General features: G+C 40.4%; 1 protein-coding gene across 1 annotated transcript in view; it reads right to left on the bottom strand.

Annotated features, from left to right (window-relative positions):
• Positions 1 to 2,854: 2,854 nt before the first annotated feature.
• Positions 2,855 to 21,550, bottom strand: part of hs3st1l2 (heparan sulfate (glucosamine) 3-O-sulfotransferase 1-like 2) — a 30,125-nt gene continuing 11,429 nt past the window's right edge. The window contains exons 2-3 of the mRNA XM_086315322.1: positions 5,559 to 5,936; positions 2,855 to 4,355 (exon numbers count right to left, since the gene is read on the bottom strand). Coding sequence (XP_086171448.1) covers positions 3,690 to 4,355; positions 5,559 to 5,813 — 921 coding nt within the window. The 5' untranslated portion in view covers positions 5,814 to 5,936 and the 3' untranslated portion in view covers positions 2,855 to 3,689. The remainder of the gene's footprint in view (positions 4,356 to 5,558; positions 5,937 to 21,550) is intronic.

Below are 21,550 nucleotides of genomic sequence, written 5' to 3'. Positions count from 1 at the left end.
TCCTCAAGATATTTTCAAGTAAAAAGATTGTCACAGTATGTGTTGTTATGTGATTGTGTGCAGAAGGTGCAGTATCAAGGGAAGAGAGAGACACAATACTGGAAAAAAAAGGAAATGCAGGGATGGTTGATTTAAAGCTACAGTGTAAATTAACCAGGCACTAAATAAGATGCTTTAAACTCCTCTTGGAATTTTTTCTTGGTGTTTTGAAATAAATAGTAGCCTGTTTCAGCTCATGTTTTAGTTCAGAAGAATGCGTTCAGTGTCACTCACAATGTGTTGAGCTACAGAAAGCAGCCGTTTATGGTGTAAAACAACAGCTAAGAAATCATTTTTTTCATGTGGTGACTAGTTTATCTGAATTAGCTTTTTCCATGTTTTGACTGTATTATTCATTTGATTAACCTCCTAGGACCTGGCGTCCACATATGTGGACATCACATTTTGGGATGTCTTGACCAAAATATGAAATTTTACTCTACAAGGGCCTGATAACCACTTACGAGGACATTATACTGCAAATGTTTGATTGAAATGTAAAACAAATGTCCTCGTATGTCAATCTTATTTTTGTCAGAGATAAAATCAGGTATAAAAAAAACCTGGAAATTCTTTGTTTTTATATTCATCAGGTCCCAAACAGCCCAAATAGCAAAGAGAATTTAAAAATGCATGCCATGAAAGAGTTTGGGTCTTAGGAGGTTAAGCACACACAACCATTCATCTGGTACAGTTAGCAGAGGGGCTGTCTCAGCTCACAGTGGAGAAAGGATATCTTCAGTATACCCAGGAGTGTACAGTGCAGTCAGCCAAACACAATGAGTCCTAAAATATTCACACAGTCCCTTTCTAGAAACTATTTAATAAAATATTTAAATAAAAAATAAATATAAATATAAATAAATATTTAATAGCAGAATAATTATCATATTTAATTTAAATGAGGTATTAAATCTGCATGTGCCCAGTTGTTAGGATATGCTATACTGGATATATATAGCATATCCTATTGTCCTGATAAAATATCTGAAGAGACCCTTGTCACCTTTACACTCTCAAAAGATAAGGTAAGTTCACCAAAACGCTGACCTCTAAGGTACCCTTTACACAGGGAATTTATCTGTATCACACTAACCCTCTTAGAGAAGCATATTACTGCCAAATTATGATCAGTGACTCACATAACTAATATTGCAAACATACGTGTATCTTTTTGGCACTCAAAATTAGGATAGTCTGATGCTGGCCGACACCCCAAACACTGCCCGTTTATCTATAATGTACCTACCTTCCCTACTATCTTTGTACTTGTTTCTGTGTCCCATCCTTCCTTCTTCTTTCTCTGTTTGTCATCCTCTCTCCAGGGGGTACCAGAGAGATCTTCCATTTATGGGAGCTGCGATTGATCCACAGTCAGGGCTCTAAGGCTACGTTCACACTGCAGGTCTTAATGCTCAATTCCGATTTTTTGATCAAATCCGATTTTTTTGTCTGCTCGTTCACACTACAAATAAAATGCGACAGCAAACGCGCTCTAGTGTGAACGCTCAAAGCGGCCCGCATGCGCAAAAGAAGATGTCACACACAACGCGCTCTGTTTAGACCCAGAGCAACAGTATTGTTTGACTGATGGCCCTTAATATAAAGACTTCGGTCTTCACGTTTCCCAATTTTTGCTTTAAGTTATTTTGTTATTTACATAATAATGTAAATAACCTAATAATGATCCTTATTGCCGTTTAAGAGAGGAGCGGTGCTTCAAAGGATAGCTGTAGATTTCTGTCAGAATCTGCAGATTATACAGTACAAATAAAATGTTTACGTTGTCTTCCCAACAGTTTCACTGACATCTACACTGGATGGCCAGGAAGCGTTCGCGATGTCTTCTCGGGCGCTTCTCTGGCGCTGATAATTGGCTTCAGTCTTGTGTCGGTGACGTAAAAGGCGGATTTAATGCGACTTGACCGTTCAAACAGCAGTCGCTTTCTAAAACATCGGATATGTATCGGATTCAGTACCACATACGAAAGTGACCCAGATCGGATTTGAAAATATCGGATTTGCGCCGTTCACACTGTCATAGCATGATCGGATATGGGTCGCATAGGGTCAAAAAATCGGATTTGATGCGCTTTCGCCTGCAGTGTGAACGTAGCCTAAGAAACCACAGCCTCCAGTCTACTTCTTTGCTTTTCTGTCTTTTTTCTGCCATCTTCATTATTAGTAAACCTTTCAGTACCTGCTTTTGAGGGTACAAATAGCTACCTTGAAGGCCAGTAATTAGCTCTAGGAGGAGCTTTTGTGTAAACTGGAACTGTAGAGACAGGTACAATGGAATACTGCTTTGATCTGAAATGCTGTGCAGCTACTACACAGTTGTTATTAGTTGTTATCCAATGAAACACTTACAGATTTATACCTTTTACTTCTAAATTATTGAACAATTTAACTTAATTAAATTAAATTATATTTAACTCTGCCTTGTGGAATGTACTTTGAAAGTCTATCAAACTAACATCAAACTAAAGACATGTCTGGGTTAAAAGCACCCTGGATATCCTTTAATCACAAGGCTTTTATTTTATGTACTGATGCTATGACTTGTCAGCCTTTTTAAGCCCTTCCAGATGAACTGGATTAAGGTAAGAAAACCATTTGAATACTGTCAGGAACTGAACAGCCCTTCTGGTGACCTACAGGTGTCGTTTGTTGCGGTGTGGTTGTGAAACTGAAGGCAACACCTACACAGGAATAACTTAATAATGAAAAGAGACGTACGCTTGCTTTGATCTTTGATGTAAAGAACATGTTCAATAGACACTGACAGGGAACATCTTCATCCACTTCGAGGGAGAGGTGTTTCCAGAGAGGCCTGTCAGTGAGCCTATATCACCGTGTCTTTATGTTTGACATTTTAAATCCCTTTAAACCTCGTAGCTGGAGTTCAGGGAACAGACTTTACCACTGAAGACATTTATTAGAAGGACATCTTAAAAAATAACACAAACTAGCAATAGCACTATGCTGGCCTTGAGCGTAAAAAAAAAGCAAAAACAGGTTTTCAGTGAGCCTCTTCCAAAAGAACTCGTGAGCATCTATTCAGTAAAATAGCCCAAAATAGCCATGAGGAAAAAATTAAAATGTTTTGCTAACACAAAAAGTTTTACAGTTGTTCAGAAAAATCAAAGCAAAGACTTGTTTTCTCTTTAAAATCGTTTGCATTGAACCTTGATTGACTTTTTATGCAACTGGAGTTCATAGTGCAACAATAACGCAACCATCTTTTGACCATTCATCTATTTCTACATCACATCAAAGTCGTCACATATTCTTTTAACGACCCACACACGAGAACTAACAGGGAGTTAGTTGTACTTTCAGTTTCAGACTTGTGTATGGCACGGCTGTTGTAGCTTCAGCAAGTGAGGTTTTCCCTGGAGGCACCAACATGGTGTTGGTAAAGGTTTATGTTGGCTACGGGTTCAACATCAGCAGTTTGTTTTCTTCACATGTGCTGCACATGTTGGCCACATTCATACCTGAGTAGGTATCAACAAAAAGAGATTTTTTTTTAAATGTTCCCACTCATCTAGCTAGAAAAACACCGTTTTATCTCTCCCTCTGCGTCCCTGAATGTGTCGGCACTGTTCAGGAGGCGTTTCATCGTCACTGTTGCTCTGCTCAGTGGATCAGCACCAGGCAAATGACCTCCCCACCATTTCAAAGAATAACTTGTTTGGCTTTCTGAAGTACCGACAAAGCTTCTTCAAGGCTTGGGTACTGAGTGGAGCATGTGGCCTGCCTTTAGACTCGTCCAGGCACTTGTCGTGTCCAGACGACAGGAGGCAGTAGAAGCCCTTGGTGGTGTTGTAGTAGAAATTGCTTGGGTTGATCCTGGGCGGCAGGTCCAGAAACCTCTCTGCCTTCCTCAGCTCAGGGAAGGGATCCCGAATAAGCGCATCTCCGTCCACCACGTGGATCTGCTCCCTGGGGAAGACCTCCAACCAGCGGGCAAGGTGCTGGTGATAGAGGCTCCTCTGCAGTGCCTTGTATCCAGGATCAATATGGCCCTTGTGGAGTAGGAGCTCCTCTAGGGGCTTGTAGGGCTTGTGTTGTGTTAGGCGGTTGTGCAGAACCTGGGTGTAGTCAGAGATCAGCCTCTCAGCTGGGTCCCGGACAATGAGTAGCAAGCGGACAGCAGGGTTCATGTCCGAAACTCGTGCAGGAACCTGAGGAGCTGCGAAGTAACCTGGGGTCTTTTCCACTGTCAGTTGACCTGGGACTGTGAAGGGCATCTGGGCTCGGTACCAGGCCAGACCTCTGCGGTAGTGCTCCTCCACATTGAAATAATGCACCTGTCAGAGGATGCAGAAGGTATTTAGTGATGTAGATGGGGGGGGGGAGGGGAAAGCAGGTCTTCATTCATTTTTATACCACTTGTTGACACTGTTGTTTTGAAATTTTAGTTTGTTTTGAAACTTAAAGGAAATTTTAGGGACATCTAATAGTTTCTAAACCTTTTTACCATCTAAAACACTTTCAGCTTTTTTCTTCATTTAGTCCCAATCTTGTCTAAACCAATCTATTCTTTGGCACCAGCTTTCTAACTTCATAGTCCTCATTTTAAACTATCCTGATTAGGATTTCTCTCAGTGCAGCTTTTCAGGACAGGCCCGTCACCATTCATCATACTTACAAATGTACATGACAAACTACACAGAAACTCAACTCTCTTTGCTCTGGTTTCTTTACTGCACTGAAGAAGATGCAGTACGTGTTTGGCCTGAACTAAACTTTCAGAAAATCCTCACGCATTTGATAATTAGACCGCCTCTGTGCCCTCTTGGTCTTGCCTGAGTTGCATCTCCAACTTTCCGAGTGCAGAGTTTTACACTTCTACAGTATATATTTGCACCTGGGGCATTTTGTTAGCTCCATTACCTTGAGATTGAATTTTTTGCTTCAGTGCAGCTCTATTTGTTAGAGCTGAGTCTGTTAATACATATTTTCAGACACAGAAGGTCTATCCACAGTTACAATCATTATTACTTACTGAATTTTCAACTAATTTTCAAGTACTATGTTATTTTCTTTGCTTGGAGTTTTCAGATTTTTCATGGCCAACCAATGTCTGGTTCTTGGCCTGGAGTTTTGCCACTCTAAATACAAAATCCTGCGAGCTTCTCGAGGTTGACCTTGCTATTCTTTGAATACCATCAGGTGGTTTTGAGGCACACTGATGAAATTTGTACAATTCAATAAAAGCAGATTTTTTTTAAAGGATATACAAGTGAAAAGAAAAAAAATGTTGATGTGAGATTTCACATAAGGGTTTCAACAAAAACTACAAATGAATTTTTGACACGTATAAAAATAGATTTTGACGTCCATCATATATTTAAGAAGAAAACAGACATTTTTCTGAATGGGAACATTTTATCCCAGTTTGACGTTAGAGTAGAGAAGATGAAACTACCTAACAACACTTAAGTGCTTAAGTGCAAACTGAGTAATTATTGTCCACAGCTGGTGATAGTGAAAAGTGTTTTGTTTATCACCTCAGCCTTTGCCACTTCCACATCTGGGTGCAGATTGAGCATCTCGAGCAGGGCTCTGGTGCCACCTTTCCGCACGCCAATGATAATAGCTCCGGGCAGCCGCTGCTGGGTAGCATTGTAAAAGGAGGAAGAAGATGATGGAGGGGAGTAGACAGAAGAACTGGAACCCCCAGAGCGCAATTCCCTTAAGCACACAGACAGCTGAGTCTGCAGCAGCAGAAGCACCAGCAGCGCTAGTAGCACTGTCCACAGCATGGTGCCACACACAGAGGTGGAGTGATGGTTATGAGCACACTCTCATGAAGCTCCCGGACCAGTACGTTGTGCTTGTTATGAGTCAGCGGGGGGTCTCGGGAGGGAGCCCTTCAATTGGACAACCTATGAAGCAGGAAAAAAATAAAGGTTATCATCCACTTTTACTGTCTCACTCTGCCACTTTCTTCTTTAATAGCACCAGTGTAGCAGAAAGGTCGAAAAGTGATACACTTGTCAAGAAAGTTGATGATAAATAAGCAAAAATTAATTCCGTCTGAATATAAATTACTGTGAGCAATCGTTATTAAACTTCAACAGCATGAAAACTGAAGGCTGAACTCGAATGTATTATTAATAAGTGGTTTATAAGAGTTTAAATAGAACAATAGGTGCAATGAGGCAACTATTTTTGATCATATGTAGGTTAACTTTAAATGTGGTACATTTTTCTGTCTGCTGCATGTACTGCACATATAACTGCATGCTTTAGGAATTCCACGTTAGCTTGAAGATGGACACGTTTGAATGTGTGTGTGTGTTGAATCTGCACCAAAAGAATAAAAATCTTTAAGAAAGGATGTCGAGTCGGCAACACTCAGATTATGACCTCAGTCACAGTGCAGTTTCTTTTCATCCCACATAGCTAAAGCTCATTGCTACATGGTGCTTGCTCGACTGTTTCGTGATCCCATACAGTATGTCTGAGACAGCTCTGCACACTATGTGTCAAGTCCAGGCCAAAGTAGTGCAGGTTTGGAGCCTCAGATATAGGGCTGCAATATGAATGTAGACATAAAATATTAAAATATTATCTATATCTAAAGCAAATGGAGGAAATGCATTGAAAATTTATGCTGTTATGGGGTTTACAGTCTCCCTAAGGAGCGCTTACACCCATCTGAGTTCAGTGGAACCATTTTTACAGTGGAGGAGACGAGCCGCAGAGATCCTGAAATCCCGAATGTGGAATTTTGTCTCATTGGGTTGTTTGAGTTTAATCTGGTTGTGAGGTTTTAAATTAGCATAAAATTTTGAATGCTCGTGTTAAAAACAGACAAGGTTTCAAATGATGAGTTCAGTCTGTACGAGGAGTCCCCGTCAGGGGAGAGATCAGACCTCAGACGACCTTAAACACTCAGGTTCAGTTTTTTCAACTCTTGACTCTTTATGCTGACAAAGAAAGCAGATATACCTCATATAGTCATGTAAAACAAAGCCTATTATCAGATAAAAATCAGATTTTGTGCTACTAGAGTCCAAGAATAAAAATATGGAGATGCTAAACTTGCAATGAACATTTTAGGTCCCCTCTAACTGTAAGAAAACATTTTTTCCACTACTGTATCTAAAGGAGTCCAGAGATCTTCCATCCAAAAAAATATCTTTGCAGGTGCCCCCCCCCACCACCTTTTTTGTCTTTACATAAATAAATAATATGTATCCAGGCACAGTATACAGGAAAACTCTTCTTAAAGAAAAGACAAAGGAGAAACTAAAGAGCAGTTTAACTTCAGTTCTTTGTGGTGAATTTGTTTTGAAGATGTGAGTTTAATAGTTACTGTTTCAGATTCACAGCAGGATTTTTACAGAACTTCTGAGTCCTGACCACAGTGATCAATAACCTATGAAGGGTGCCAAACAAATACATGAATAAAACATACTCAGATGGAGGAATAATGATCGTTTTGTTCGAAGCATGCTTATGGGCTTTAGTTTTAAAATAAAATGATTGAAATAGCTCTCATATTACTGGGGTAAGAATAAAGTGAGGAAGTGAAAAAAAAATTAAACGTAAAAACAATAATGCAAGGTCTGTAGAGCTTTAAAAAAGAGGCAACTCTACTTCTTTAAGTCTTTGAAGATTTCAGCTTTCATCCAAGAATATCTTCAGTTTAAAACCAAGCGGTGGAAAGTCCCAGGTATTTATACCCGAGTGAGGGTTGTTCCCTTGGGCACGAACCTGAAGGTCACTGACCCACTACTGATAATATGAGTCATCACGTGGTCACGTGAATAAAAAGGTGCAGGCCATTCCCATCACTGCGGGTTAAAGGTGAAGCCACTGCGAAACCTTACCCCACCCTGGATTCACAGTCTCTGTCCGCTGTGAAAGACCGTCATTGAACAAAAGTGGAAGCTTACAACAGCAGCTATCAGCCACTTGCAGTGAAGTCTTCAGATCCCTTCCCAGGAGCTTCAACACTAACACCTTTGTCCAGGTGAACTCAATAGGTCACATGATAGTGTGAGGCAAGGTCTCACAGGGGTTTCACTCTGAACCCTGGTGAAGAAAATGACCCACGCTATTTTTTCACACCTTGGCTATTGATCGGTTAGTCAATGACCCTCAGGACAGTATCCGAGGGATAACTCCCATCAGCTTTTAAACAACTTTTTGTTCATTGCCCTTTTCAAGCTCCCTAAGATGATTGAAAACCTACACAGAGAACAAACTGCAAGATCTGAAAATTAGTATTATACATGTAGCTGTAGAGGTTGGACACCAATGTTCAATTTCAGATTTAATCTTCCACTTTATCACAGTCATTAAGCTGAAAAGGTCATTCCACACCTCCCAGTTTGATGTGACAAATGAGTGCAGATTACCTGCATATATGGCATTTAAGGAGACTTATGTGAGAAATTCATGTTTAACTGGTTTCTGTTTTATTTTTTATAAATGTTTTGACATGAGCCATGTAATAACCTGCTTTCTGGGTGTTGTTTTTTACTTGTTGCTGGATGTTGTGTGGACATGTATGCAAATAAGAATCCAGAGAACTCAAATGCTGTGAATAGCATTTCTGTGCACAAACTTTCCTTCAGTTTTTATCTGTTTTGACTTCAGAAATTTGATTTCAGGAGCTTTTTCCCAGTAAACGTGTTGCTTTCTGCTCGTCAAACCAGCACGATCTCAACACAAAAACATCAGATGTTTAACAACTCAAGCCAACGGCCTCTTGCGGTTTAATAAATGCAAGTAAATTCACTACTGTTGATGCTACAATCAGTCCATTTGATAATTCCAAAGACGTTTGTTGCACATGAGAAAAGACTCCCATCGGCGCTTTGTTCCACAACAACATGTAGTGAACACTGTGAAAGAGTCTTGTTTTGTGAATAAACAAAATAAAGTAGTTTAGATGCTTTAACCTAACAAAACAGCAAGTGAACACGAAGACAGAAAAATATAAAAACAGCGAACAAAGGGTAAAAACAGCGTTCCCACATACTAAGCTTCTTTGTTTGGCAAAATGATCACAAACTTCTGGAAAAGGAGACTATATATCGTTGTATCTCCAAACAATTTATCATTATAATTTGAGCAGTGATACTGATCCAATCACCCTGATTATACTCCACTGGGTGGTCCAAAGTGCTGGTAAATTTGCACCAGTATGCTTTGACATGTCAACTCCAACTGTAGAGTGAAATATTCCAGTCAGGAGAAGGTAAGAATTTGATTGAAGCCATGTCAAAGCTCTCACACTGTAGTTAAAAGCACCCGCACATTTGATTTGCAGTGCCCAATTACATTATTATTATATCATCATATAGTCTACAAATTTTAAAAGATTTTTATTTGTATGGTACCAAATTCTGTGCATGTGAGACTGTGACAGTTGAAGACGACGTACAATAAGAGCTGAAATAATTGGTCCATTTACATAAAATGATTGCTTACTTATACATAATAAGTTATATCATAAGATTATAAATAATATTTATAATTTATCAGATTTTTGCTGAAAATGATTTGACTTTGACACGTAATATTTAAATTTTGATGCCTCACTCTTGGCACAAGGCGGCTGTGTAATTTTTTAACACTTCCACAAGATTTTTTCCTGCATTCAGCACTTTCATGCTTGACGCTTTGACCACATTTTGTCGATTCAGCTTTTATTTATGTGATATTTTGAATGCAGCTCTTGCTGCAGAGTGCTTTTACACTGAAATATTAATCCTTCTACTAATGTAAAAGAAGGCCAACAACAAAAACTAGCAATGTTTTTTTCTTTGAAGAAAATCCAGTAAAGAAAAACAGCTTCATCACTTATAAAGAACTTTGTTTGTTGCTTTGGCAAAACTGTGTTGATATATGTAGACTCAGGCATTACATGACATGACCACGGTCACATGACGGGTGGATTGCATTATGGCGGTTTAACCAGAGACACTCACTTTTATTTTTCGGCGTTTGTGGGAAGCTAAATTAAAGGTCAGGTTGTGTTTGTGTAGGAAACTTTTAGCGATCACTTGTTTTAATTAAAACACAGCTTCTTCCTGTTCCTGCTCTTGTTGTTGTTGTCGAGCTGAAGTTGCAGTGACGCGACTGAGTTATTAATTAGTGTAACAATGTTCTGGTTCAGAGGAGGAACCCTGTCTAGCATTGTTCCTGTAGCGACTCACTAATTGCACCTTCAGGGAGCGTAACTGCACCCCGACCTTCTGTGCTATCCTCTGGCTTAGTGACGCTGGCGTCACACGTCCCTTGCTGGCTGTGGATGGGACTCCCAATGTACATCAGCAACGTGTGGATGTTGTCGGCTGAAGTAGGTGTTGTGGGTGACGTCATCGCTCATTATTATGTTTCAGAAGTGAGAGTAAACAGGTTAATTTTAGAAAATGTTCAAAGGAACATTTCTGCAGTTTTAGATGACTTTTTTGTAAAGAATCACTGGGATTGGATAAAATTAAGTACAGTCATGTAAATTAAAATAAAAAAGAAACATCTTAGACCTGTGCAAAAAATGCATATTCAATGTACATTTTCATGACGGTTATGTCAGCACTGACATAGAAAGAAAGCTGAATCAATCTGCCCACTTTGTCAAAAAAGTCCAAATTCTACTCATTCAACTTTAGTCAAACTACAGCTAACAAACCACATTTATTAGCCCTAAGCTACTCATTTGATTCCAAACTATTTGTAGATAATGCCACAATGATCTCTCTGTTATCACTCATTATTATATGCAGCTCTGAGCTGAATGAATGTTGTTTTGTTGTTTTATCGCAAATTCTGACCGGTTCCAGCTTTTGACTGAAAAATATATTCTCCGTTTTTGCAAGCTCAGATAGATGAACAAGATTTTCAAGAATTACACAGGGATTAAAAAGTTGCATCTGCAGGGATTATTATTATTCCTGTGGTGTCTTATCGCTTTGTACAAAACCAGAACATTCGAGTCGACTATTACCTCCAGCCTCACACTGTTCAGTGATTACAGCCCCTTAATAATTCAGCCAATAGCAACTAAAATCCCCGGCTCCTATACATTAGCTGCTTTAAGCAAGTAGCAAGATTTCCTGATTCAGATTCCCTACAGTCATGATTTTGATGTAAAGTGGCAAACTGCGTGCTGACGCCAATCAATCACAGTGTAGGGCATGTGCAATTTATGTGAGTATGTGAGCAACCGAGACAAAGAAAGTAATCCTCAGTGAGGTTTATGTGTGTGCGCGCTGCACAGAGACACGCATGCCTTGCATTAAGTGGTTGCACGAGTCCCTTGTGACTTCTCTGTAAGCTGGAATATTCCCCTGCTGTCAAGTCGCTTCGCTTCCACTTCACCTCGTGACCTTCCTCTCCCTCTTCCACCTCCTTATTACCCTCCTTCTCACCTACACTCATCATCTTTCACCCTCACCTCTGCTCTTTGTTTCCTCAGCCTGTTCCTGACTCTGTCTTCCTGAGTTGTTTGAATCCTTGCGTGTTTATGTGGATCAGCAGCACATGCAGCACCATGCTAATGGGGATGCCCTGCAGCAGCCTCTTAGCGGCTCATAAATAAAACACAAACGCACCTTTCCGCCCAGAAATATTTTTGAGTCAATGAACTTTTAATCTTGATGAACAAAAAATGACACAGGATTGCAGTTGGAAATGGGAAATAGTTCCACGGATGTAAAAACCCGGCACTGATTAAAAGTTATTTCAAGGTTTAAATAAGGTTATTGCTGTTTGGCTCAATGTCGTGATGGAGCACACTTTGAAAAGTAAACCAAAGAAAACACTGTAAAAGTACAAAAAGGGCAAATCAGCAATCCATTTTTCATATTGCTCATGTATTTCTTGGTTCTAAATTATTTGTTTGAGTCTTTTACTTGCAGACAGATTTGCAAACTTGCAATCGGAGTTCCTTTAAAAGACAGAAATCTTTGGGATAAATGGTATGTCTGCTGAGTTTTACTGAGAAAAGTTTTTGCTTCCACCTAAACCTTCATGGAGATAAACATCAAACACACAATAGCTCAACGTGGCCGCAAAGTCAAGCTCAGCCACAGTCCCAGCCAATCAGCTGATTTCAGTGACAGCCCACATCGGCTGATACCTTCTACACTCATAGTAGGTTCTTTCAGCCAGTCTACAGTTGCAGCACATCTGCAAGCCACTTTGAAACCCACCTCCCCTCTAGCTCCATCATTTATGCAGTTCTGACTTTCAGCATTATGTAATATTACTGATTCTTGCTTTATTGAGACGGGGTCTTGCTGATGTGCTTTGGCTTTTCATCTCTGGTGGGGATTTCCCAGAATGGACCTACACCAAATGTAAAAATGAATGCAGATAGAACTCACAATTTTCTATTTATTTTTTGACTACAGTGGTTCTGATTGAAATTACTTTTTCAGTTTGCACTTTGCTGAAAATTGACTAAAAACTAACATGGATGTTCTCTTCATTCAGTGCTTATTAAAATGCATGCACAAGTCCCCTGTTAATGATAAAAATAAGCAAATGAGTTTAGGATTAAAAAAACTGAGAGATTTCTGTTTAGCAACTGGCTGGACTGTTTTCTTTTTTTATTGGCACCATATGAGCAGCCTCTCAGCTCTGCTCAATGAGCCTCACATGAATCATTGCAAGTCCTTGTCTTTCCCCGCTCATCGCTTCTTGTGATTCACATTAGCCAGCATGCAAAGGGAGAACAAACAACAACAACAACAATGCCAAGATTGCCAATGACGCATGAATTCTCCATACTGACAAACACACGTTATCTAGCCAAGCTGCAGACGATAGAGATGGAGGGGAAAGGAGAGAAAAGCGGGAAGGGTGGAGTGTAATTATCTGTGAAAGGCAGATGCTTCCATCTGCATTTGGGGAGAGTACCAGTGTCTTATAAGTTCTGGTGTGAGTGTGTTTGTGTGTGTCTTGTGTCATCTGCATGTGTGCAGAGCCTTAGCCTTTTGTGCAGACACCCAGCATGTGACTGCTAGTGATCCAGGCCCCTGGAAATATCTTTTTACAGAGCGATGGTATTTGGGGGTGGGGGAGGGATTATCCTGTACAGAGAGTCAGAGGGTGGCAGGGAGGGAGGAGATGGGTGGTAGGGGGGAAGGATGAGACTGAGGTACAGTTGTTGTGTGTGTGAGGCAGCAGGAAGATTGTCTCTGGTAGGGGGTGGCATGGTGAAACGCTTTGGATTGCCAAGCCTGTCATATCACCAAGGCTGTGAAAGTCTGATAAAACTCTCTCTGTCCTCCTTCTTTTTCTTTCTTCTTTCATTTGCCCCCCTCCCCATCCATCTCTTTTTCAGACTCTACTCACCATCCTTTCCTTTTTTCACCTTGGGTTTCACCTTCATTTACCCCAAACTTCCCACACATTTTCTTAGTTTTCTGTCTCTTTATATACCTTCTTTAATCCAGGTCCTGCTCAGCCAATCACGCTTGCTGATTACAGCGAACATACGCCGAGCTGATTGCCTTTCAGAACAACAAAGGAAATGCAACAAGGCTGTTCCTATTCCCCATCCCTTTCCCATTACCCGCCTGGAGAGGAGATGGCCAACACTCAGAGGGGGGTCTGTAATCAAAATAGATGGAGCTGAGACTGCAATCGGTCATACTTCCAGATCACGCAGACCACCAGTTTTCCTCGAAGCCTCAGACAATAAACAGTAAGACTGAATGCTTCAAGTCCATCTTTTTGCTTTTCCCAAAAATCCTTTTAACCCCATAGAAGCTGATCTGCTGCCAGATCTTTCAAAGTTTATGCATAAGATGAAAGAAACATCAGATGTGAACAAAAAAGTGAAAAGTCCTCTTCCGTATCTATTGAAGTTCAGGAGTTTCACCTCTTCCAGGCATTCTGTTTTTCTGCGTGAGTAGTTTGAGGCACCTTGCACCAGGTACTCAGCCAGAGGAAAAAATGCTGAACTCGGAAGATTTGATCTATTTCTGAGAGAACATGGGAAGATGAAGCAGAGGGTGAAAAAGAAGTGTCTGAGAGGTTCTTGACAGGATCCTTTTTCTCCCTTGTTATCTCTTCCTCGTGGGTCTGTTTCTGCTGTAAAACTTCATATGAGAGTTATTTAAAATATCCCGAGATGATATAATCTCCAAATTCATCACATATGATCAGAACTATTTTGCTTTACATTTGCATGCAGCAGATATCCTTTAGCATGACTTTTGAACAAGGTTACTGTTGTGTTTGTTTTTTTTAGCTCAAACTATAATCTAAACCCCAAGAAGCAGACAGTTGCCTAAACTTAACTAAAGAAGTTAATGCGTGCATTGTACAGAACAATTGTTTTGCTCAACCAGTGCATATCAGCTTAAAACTAAATAAAATAAAGTACAATAAAGCTCCACAGTCAAATGAGTGTGGAAACACTAAAGCAGGAGTTTACTATTTCTGAATCTCTTAGAAGCTGACAGCTTTTGGAAAATGCCAATATTTGAAAAGACTATTTACGCTGACAAAGCATAACGTTTCTGTTTTCTAGAATGAGATACTTTTTAACAAAGTTTGTTTCACTTCCTAAACTATTTCAAATACCTTTTACAAATGATATATGTGTTTTGTGGGCAGCATGGTGGTTTGGTGATTAGCACTATTGACTTGCCTAAAGTAAGTCCTGAGTTCGACTCCACCACCTGGTTGGAGCCTTTCTGTGTGGTGTCTGCATTTTCTCCCCATGCCTGCATGGGTTCCGGCTTCTTCCCACAATGTGAGTGAATGGCGACCTGTCTAGGGTGTACTTTGTCTCTCACCCTATAGGTGATAGGGATAGCCCCTGTGCTACCCTGACAAGCAGAATAGGAGCTACATGTGCTTTACAGTATGAGAGTGCCCAGGAGATTTAGTAAGAAGTTCATGCCTTGGTTTGCACTCACTTAAGAGCTATTATATTTCTTATTTTCTATCCCCTGCATATATACTGTTACTGTGGTAGATGCTCATTTAAACGTGGCCCAAAATAATGAGCAGCTTATGTACAAGTAATCCCTGTGAGCCAAAAGATCAGGATTTATACTGCTCTAAATTATGTCAGTGAGAGTGAAAATCCTTAACATGCCCATACACAGAACTAGCTGTGAGAGCAGAAGCCCCTCCCACCTTGTGTTGTTTGCAAAAGGCAGCCAATCAGAGAAAAGTTCTGCCTGACAGTGGGTGATGAGAGAAGCTGCATGAATATCCAGTTTAAGATAAACAATGGTTATTTATGAATCATGCAAAGTAGTTGGAAATAGGGGAAAACTTAAAAAGGAATTATGCACAGAATTAAGTTTACTACATGCCACCAAACTGGTGCTTAACAAATGGGTATAATAATGGGAACCAGTGCTTTCTGTAGGAAATAAATTTCATCGAATATAAGTGTTTACTTCAATTACACAACAGAAACGACACAATTATGAACACAATGTGTCAAAAAGTGTCAAATGTGGTCTAATAGTAGCCTGGACAGCAAACAAACATAAATTAGATTTTATTTATTAATACAGTGTGACTTCACAACCCAGATGTTTTCAGAACACACAATAAAGTGTGTCATGCAGGCTGACCTTCGCTGATGTCTGTCCATCTTTTACTCATCAACCCCCAGCTGCTTTTCAAATTAGACTAAAAAAAGGGGCCTGGCAGCCGGCAGTCACTTACCTTTCACCCGCTTATCATCTTATTCATTCACACATGCACTACACCCATGTAAGCCCCCTCCTCTACCAACCCCACCCCCTCCTCCTTTATCCTCCCTCCTCCTCACATCCTTAGCCATGCACGCGCCAAAATCTGGGTCAGCCATATCAAACACTAAAGTGTGCGTCTCTGATGTGTGTTTACTGTGTGTGTGGATGTGTATGTGTGGCGTATGAATATTGAGTTTTAATATTGAGTCTGGAGGGGAAGAATTTGGGATTCTACTGTTGTTATTTTATCAGGCGCTGCACTGGGGGGGAATGTGATTAGGAAATGCAGTTTTATCAAAGGGATCTTTGTGTGTGTGCATGCATAAAAAAAGCAAGATGTTTCTGTAATAATGTGTGTGGTGTGTGTTTTAGAGAGAGAGAGAGAGGCAAACTGAAAAGCAAAGCTTGGAGGGGCTGTGTAAATTTGCTCTAATTAAAAGGTTTTTTGGCCGGAGCGTCTGGGCATTGCCACTGGCATACATTCAACACTCATGTTTGTGTGTCTGTGTGTGTGTGTGTGTTTTGGGCCACTTGGCACAAAGCCTGGTACAAGCCATTTGGATTTAGAGATGAGAGAGAGAAGGAGAGCTGGTGTTTTCCTGACCCAGGTACAGTTGGGGTCTGAAGTTTACACACAGTCATCATGGGCATGAATGTCATGGTAATTTGGGGTATTTAATGATTTCCTTGAATCATTCTTTTAAAATGGTGGAATGATTATAAGATACACATCTTTAACAAGTTTGAATTTATTGTTGAATATTGGATTTTCTCTAATCTGTACCGTCAAAGTCAAAGTACACATCCAGGTTCAAAACATATACATAGACCCTCACTAATACTTTAATATTTGGTTAAATGTCCCTGAACACATTTCACCTCAATCTGACACGTTTGGTTGACGTCAATAAGCTTCTGGTATAATTCTGTCTGGATATTTGACTGCTCCTCTTGACAGAATTGGCAGAGTTCATTGAAATTGGTTAGTTTCCTGGCACTTATATTGGTTTAAAGCAAAGTCTACAAATTTTTAGTTCGGATGAGGCTTTTGGTTTTGGAAAAGTCATTCCAGAAGTCTAATACAATAAAGCTAGCCTGCTTTATCCATTCCAAAACAATTTTTGATGCATGATTGGGATCTTTTTCCTGTTGGAACACCCAATCCTGTCTAAGTTCCAACCATCTAGCTGCTGATTTGAGGTGACATTGAGGGATTTGGAGGTAGCTCTTCATTATTCCAGTTGCTTGTGCAATGTACTGCTACCAATTACTCCAAAACAACACAAAACCATGATGCTGCCACCACCATGCTTAACAGCTATTACACTGTTGAAAGATTCACCTTTACTCCTTCAAACATGTAAAACTTCATGCTGGTGTTCCAGCAGTTTTAAGTTGCTTTTCTGGAAAATCCCAATAAATTTACTCTCAACTTGGTAAAAGTTTGGATCTTCATCCAGATCTTGGAAAAGTGGTGGCATAATCGAAAAACTTGTATTCAGTACAGTTGTTTGAGCTGATGATCTTGGAATTTGGACTTGTTTTGAAATGACTCAGAGAGATCTTCCTAACTCGTATAAATGTACAATTCTCCTTCTTAGATCTACACTGAGTTCCTTGGACTTTCCCTTTGTTCTCAATAGTGGTCAGTCGAATGAGTGATGCCAAAAAAACAAAACGCTTTTTATGATAGGGAAGAGATGATGACTAAAAAAATGTTAGTAAGCCTTGTAAAGTTAAAATACATCACTTAAAAGATTTAAGTGAATAGACCATGTGCAGAAAATCCAAAATTAAAAAGTATGCATCCAATTGCTGTTTATTTTTTAAAGTATTCAAATTTCTGCTGTATATGCTGATTTATGCTGTATAATCATTCCACCAAAGAAATCATTAAAAGCCCCAAATTACGATGACATTCATGCGCGATGCATGCCAACTTCTGACCACAGCTGTACATGATAAGAGACATGTTACCCTTCCTGTTTAACTCTCTTGCACACAGGTCTTCTAAAGTGGACTTACTGCTTGTCTTTTGTCATATTATGCTGGCAGTATCATGCACACTCAATGTGACTCTAAAGGGGTACGTGATGGAAATTTTATGAGAAAAGAGTCCTGACGGATCTGCAACAAGAATGTTTTTGTTGCAAATGTTAAAAATTGAAAAAAAAACAAAACCCTTCAGATAGGAAGGATGGCAGAAAGTCCTGCATCAAAACCTTTGACTGTTATGTCTCAGCAAAAATGCCTAACAGATTGCCTCATAATGTAATTTAAGTTGAAATGAAATTAAGGTATTCGTAACAAACATAAACACAGAAAATTAACAAATGAAAAACAGCAGAGCCACAGCAGATATTTCACTTATGGCTATTTGAGGTAAATTGGATTAAAATGGTGGTTGAGCTCGCTGACCACACACATCCTCCTTAATTCACACCCCTGTCCCCACCCTGCTGCCAGGATCCTTGTTTACACACTGATACGTCCACATTATCAGACATAACATATGTGGGCTTTCTCACAGGCAGCTTGGTCTGACAGTAAGAGGAGTCTGACCTGTCAGAGTGGATTTAACCAACTGTCACTGAAGGAAAGCGGGACAGTCGCGGGGTGCAGGATGTGTAAAATAGCAGGGTGATGGGAGGATTATGGGTGTGTCCCCCCTTCACAAGGTCAGAAGCTCCAGGGCAACAAATAAATCAAATAGTTTTCTGGGTGAATTCAGTGTCATTTGCTGTACATGTGAGTGTTAAACTTGTGTACATAAGGGCGTCTGGAACAAGGGCAAGCTGACAGATGGGGCGAGCAAGTTGTGTCTGGTCAATATCATCATGGTCCAATGAGCCCAAATATTAACTGGGTCCTGAACTGTGGTTTTTCTGGGTTACAAACTGTACAGAAAAAAAAAAACCAGATGGTGTTTTTGTAAATGAAGAGGATTTAATGGATGGAGGTAGGGGAGAGGAAAGTGAGTGACTGATAAAAAGGGATACCATAGGAGAAAAAAAATGCTTTTCCAGCATCGTCAGGTGTGTTTGGGCGCCTGCTGGCAGTTTACCACAGCAATGATTGTTAAGTCTGATGTCACCTGGGCAGTAGACCCCAGGGACACCAGTTTGTTAAAGCGCAGAGGTGAGGGAGGAGGGGAAGATAAAATGAGAGGCTGTGGAGGTGCGGAGGGGAATCAGGGGATGGAGACAGGGTGGTGGTGGGTACAGATGATGCCACAGTTGGTGTGGTGTTGCAGCCAAACGGTGCCCTACGGCGACAGTAATAAACCATCCCGGCTGTTGGTGGCTTTGTTGTCCAAAATGGACGATTAGTCTGATTTGTGTCTAAAGTGTTAAACCCTAAAGACAACACGGAGAGAAGGATACCCAGTTTAGCAGCACAAATCACAAAGTCCCTTACTTCATAAAAGAATCTCCGCTTTTCTTTTAGTTTGAATTCAACAGACAGTAATTCACCTGTGAGACAAACAGAAATGAGTAAGATGTGTCAGAGCAGCGAGGGTGCTCAGCTTGTCGCCTCCAAGCAGCAACCTCTGGGGCTGAAAAATGAAGCCAGTGTGGGAGTGCCAAAAAATGCACTTGATGCAGACCGCTCGAGGCTTCAAAAGTAATTCAGGCCCTCATATTAAAATGCCCAACTTCAGAGAGTAAACAAAAAGGTACGGACATGACTTTGGGATCTGTAGTTAATTTTCTCTCTTTGTACAGGTGGTCGGGTTTTTTAAAATGCTTCACTTGACTAAACATTTCAAGGCTGAAAGCTTGCGTGATAGGTAGATGCCAACACAGATGTGACTAACCACTAGCTGCCTGCTAAGCTTTACCTCAGCTAATCTGAGACACATGAATATCTCTCTCTGTGCTTGTTCTGTTGGTGCCCTTTGAAGCAATTTAATACAAAAATTTGGCAAATAATGTCTTTTTTTTTTTACTGTTAACACTACAACCTTTGGTAAGTGGAATTCTCGTATTTAATTTCTATGCTACTTAGCGCTAACTAGCATGTATCTTCACCTATACAATCAATGCCATCTGCTAACCAGACTGCAGCTAAAAGCATAGAACTCACCCAGCTCCTCTATATGGTTGCTTCAGTATGCAAGTCCACAAATCTTGTATATACAGTCTGTGTTTAAAATATAATGACCAGACAAGTGAAGAGTCTGCAGTAACTCAGTTCAAGCTGCAGTTTATGTGGAACTTGTCAATTAATAATGAGCTTCCTGGTAGGTACTTGCACCTGCATTAATCAATATTTTACTCTGTTTAATGTGCTAGTATTGTTGACAGGGTTCTCTAGTCTCTTTCGGCAGTTCCTCTTTGTTATCTCTATCGAGTATCAAGACTTTCAGGTAGCTGTATTTCAGTAATGTTGAAAAACAAGCAGCCAGAGTTATTGTTCCCAGCCTATCCAGTGTGAAGCAAATGACACCATTAAAGTGAGCTAAAGAGTCAACAAACCAGGGAAGAAAAGTTTCTGGCTCACAGGGTATTGTCTGAGCTGGATAAAACTGTAGAATTGTCTCTTTCTTGTGGAAGAATCCAAATCAGTCTGTAAAACAATTTGGCAATTTAAGCAGTAAAAAAAAAGAGTATCTGCAAGCAGAACAAGAAATACATAATGGACATGAAGTCCTGCAGAGGCTTCAAATTGGGCTGAAAATCTGGCTGAGGCATAGAAATAGGTGCAAATGCATGCACATGTATTTGCACGCACAAACACGCAAACACATTGTGATGTATCCAGACAAATTGCACTCTAATCACTGCATCTGCTGTGTTGCTATTTTCACACAAATCCAATGGTGATGCATCCTTTCTTTTTGCCTGCCTTTCTTTCTCTCTTTGAGCACAGCATCCCACTGCCTCTCCAGACTGGCTCGTTCACCCCTTTGGCGCACACACACAAAGACACACATTAAAAAATATAAGCACACATGGATGCACAGGCTCATTTCCCCAGATACACAGAAACCCATCAGTGCATTTTGTAACTCCTCTTCTTACATCCACACACACATACATATCCACACACACACAGTATCATATTTATACATACATGCACATACACAAAATCAGAGGCAGACATGAGGTGCCTAGCAGGGGGTGGTTTTGATTGACCAAGCACTTTATGACTCTTAAATGGCTTTATTGCCTTCCTACTTAGCCCACACACACCCTTCTCCTTCCTCTCTGTCACAGCACAACAGCACAGATACACACACATGCACGCACCATCCTCAGGGGGTCTCTGCGACTGGAAATTAATGAGAGCCATCACTAACTGCGCGCACACACGTGTGGTGCCACCCAGATTGCAAACTCCCTCCTACTGTCTGGAATCTATCAAGGTCACTCCACAAAACTAAAGCATGGTTCCTCCCTCTGGATTCTTTATCTCTGCCCCCTATGACCTTGCTTTGGTACTTTTTCTTTAAATTTTGGGAGAGAGCCAGGATTCAATCCTAATGACTTTGTTACTATACATAGCAGGTCGATGCATGGGAGATTGGGTTGATTGATTATAACTGGCAGGACACCAGGAGGCGTGGGGGGGACGCTGGAGTCCTGTCAGCACAATGGAATGAGAACTTCCCTGTTGGGATATTTTGAAGGCTCCTGCTGATCATGTTGTTATCGTTTGACCTCTGTCATGAGTAGCATGATGAATATTAGAAATATTTTGTTTCAGTGATAATTCCCCATCTTTTTGTCATTTCCAGGGTCAAATATGGCTATTTTTTAAAGCCAAAGTATGCACGACACGTTGTGTTGTGTCTGTGCTTGATCCAC

Source organism: Aulonocara sp. 'chitande type north' Nkhata Bay, linkage group LG12 (assembly GCF_057382095.1).
Source record: "Aulonocara sp. 'chitande type north' Nkhata Bay isolate Kocher_YH1m ecotype deep benthic linkage group LG12, A_spYH_male_GT1.1, whole genome shotgun sequence".
Taxonomy (NCBI): Eukaryota; Metazoa; Chordata; class Actinopteri; order Cichliformes; family Cichlidae; genus Aulonocara; species Aulonocara sp. 'chitande type north' Nkhata Bay.
Note: the sequence above shows the minus strand (reverse complement) of the source record. Positions and strands in the feature narration are given on the sequence as shown.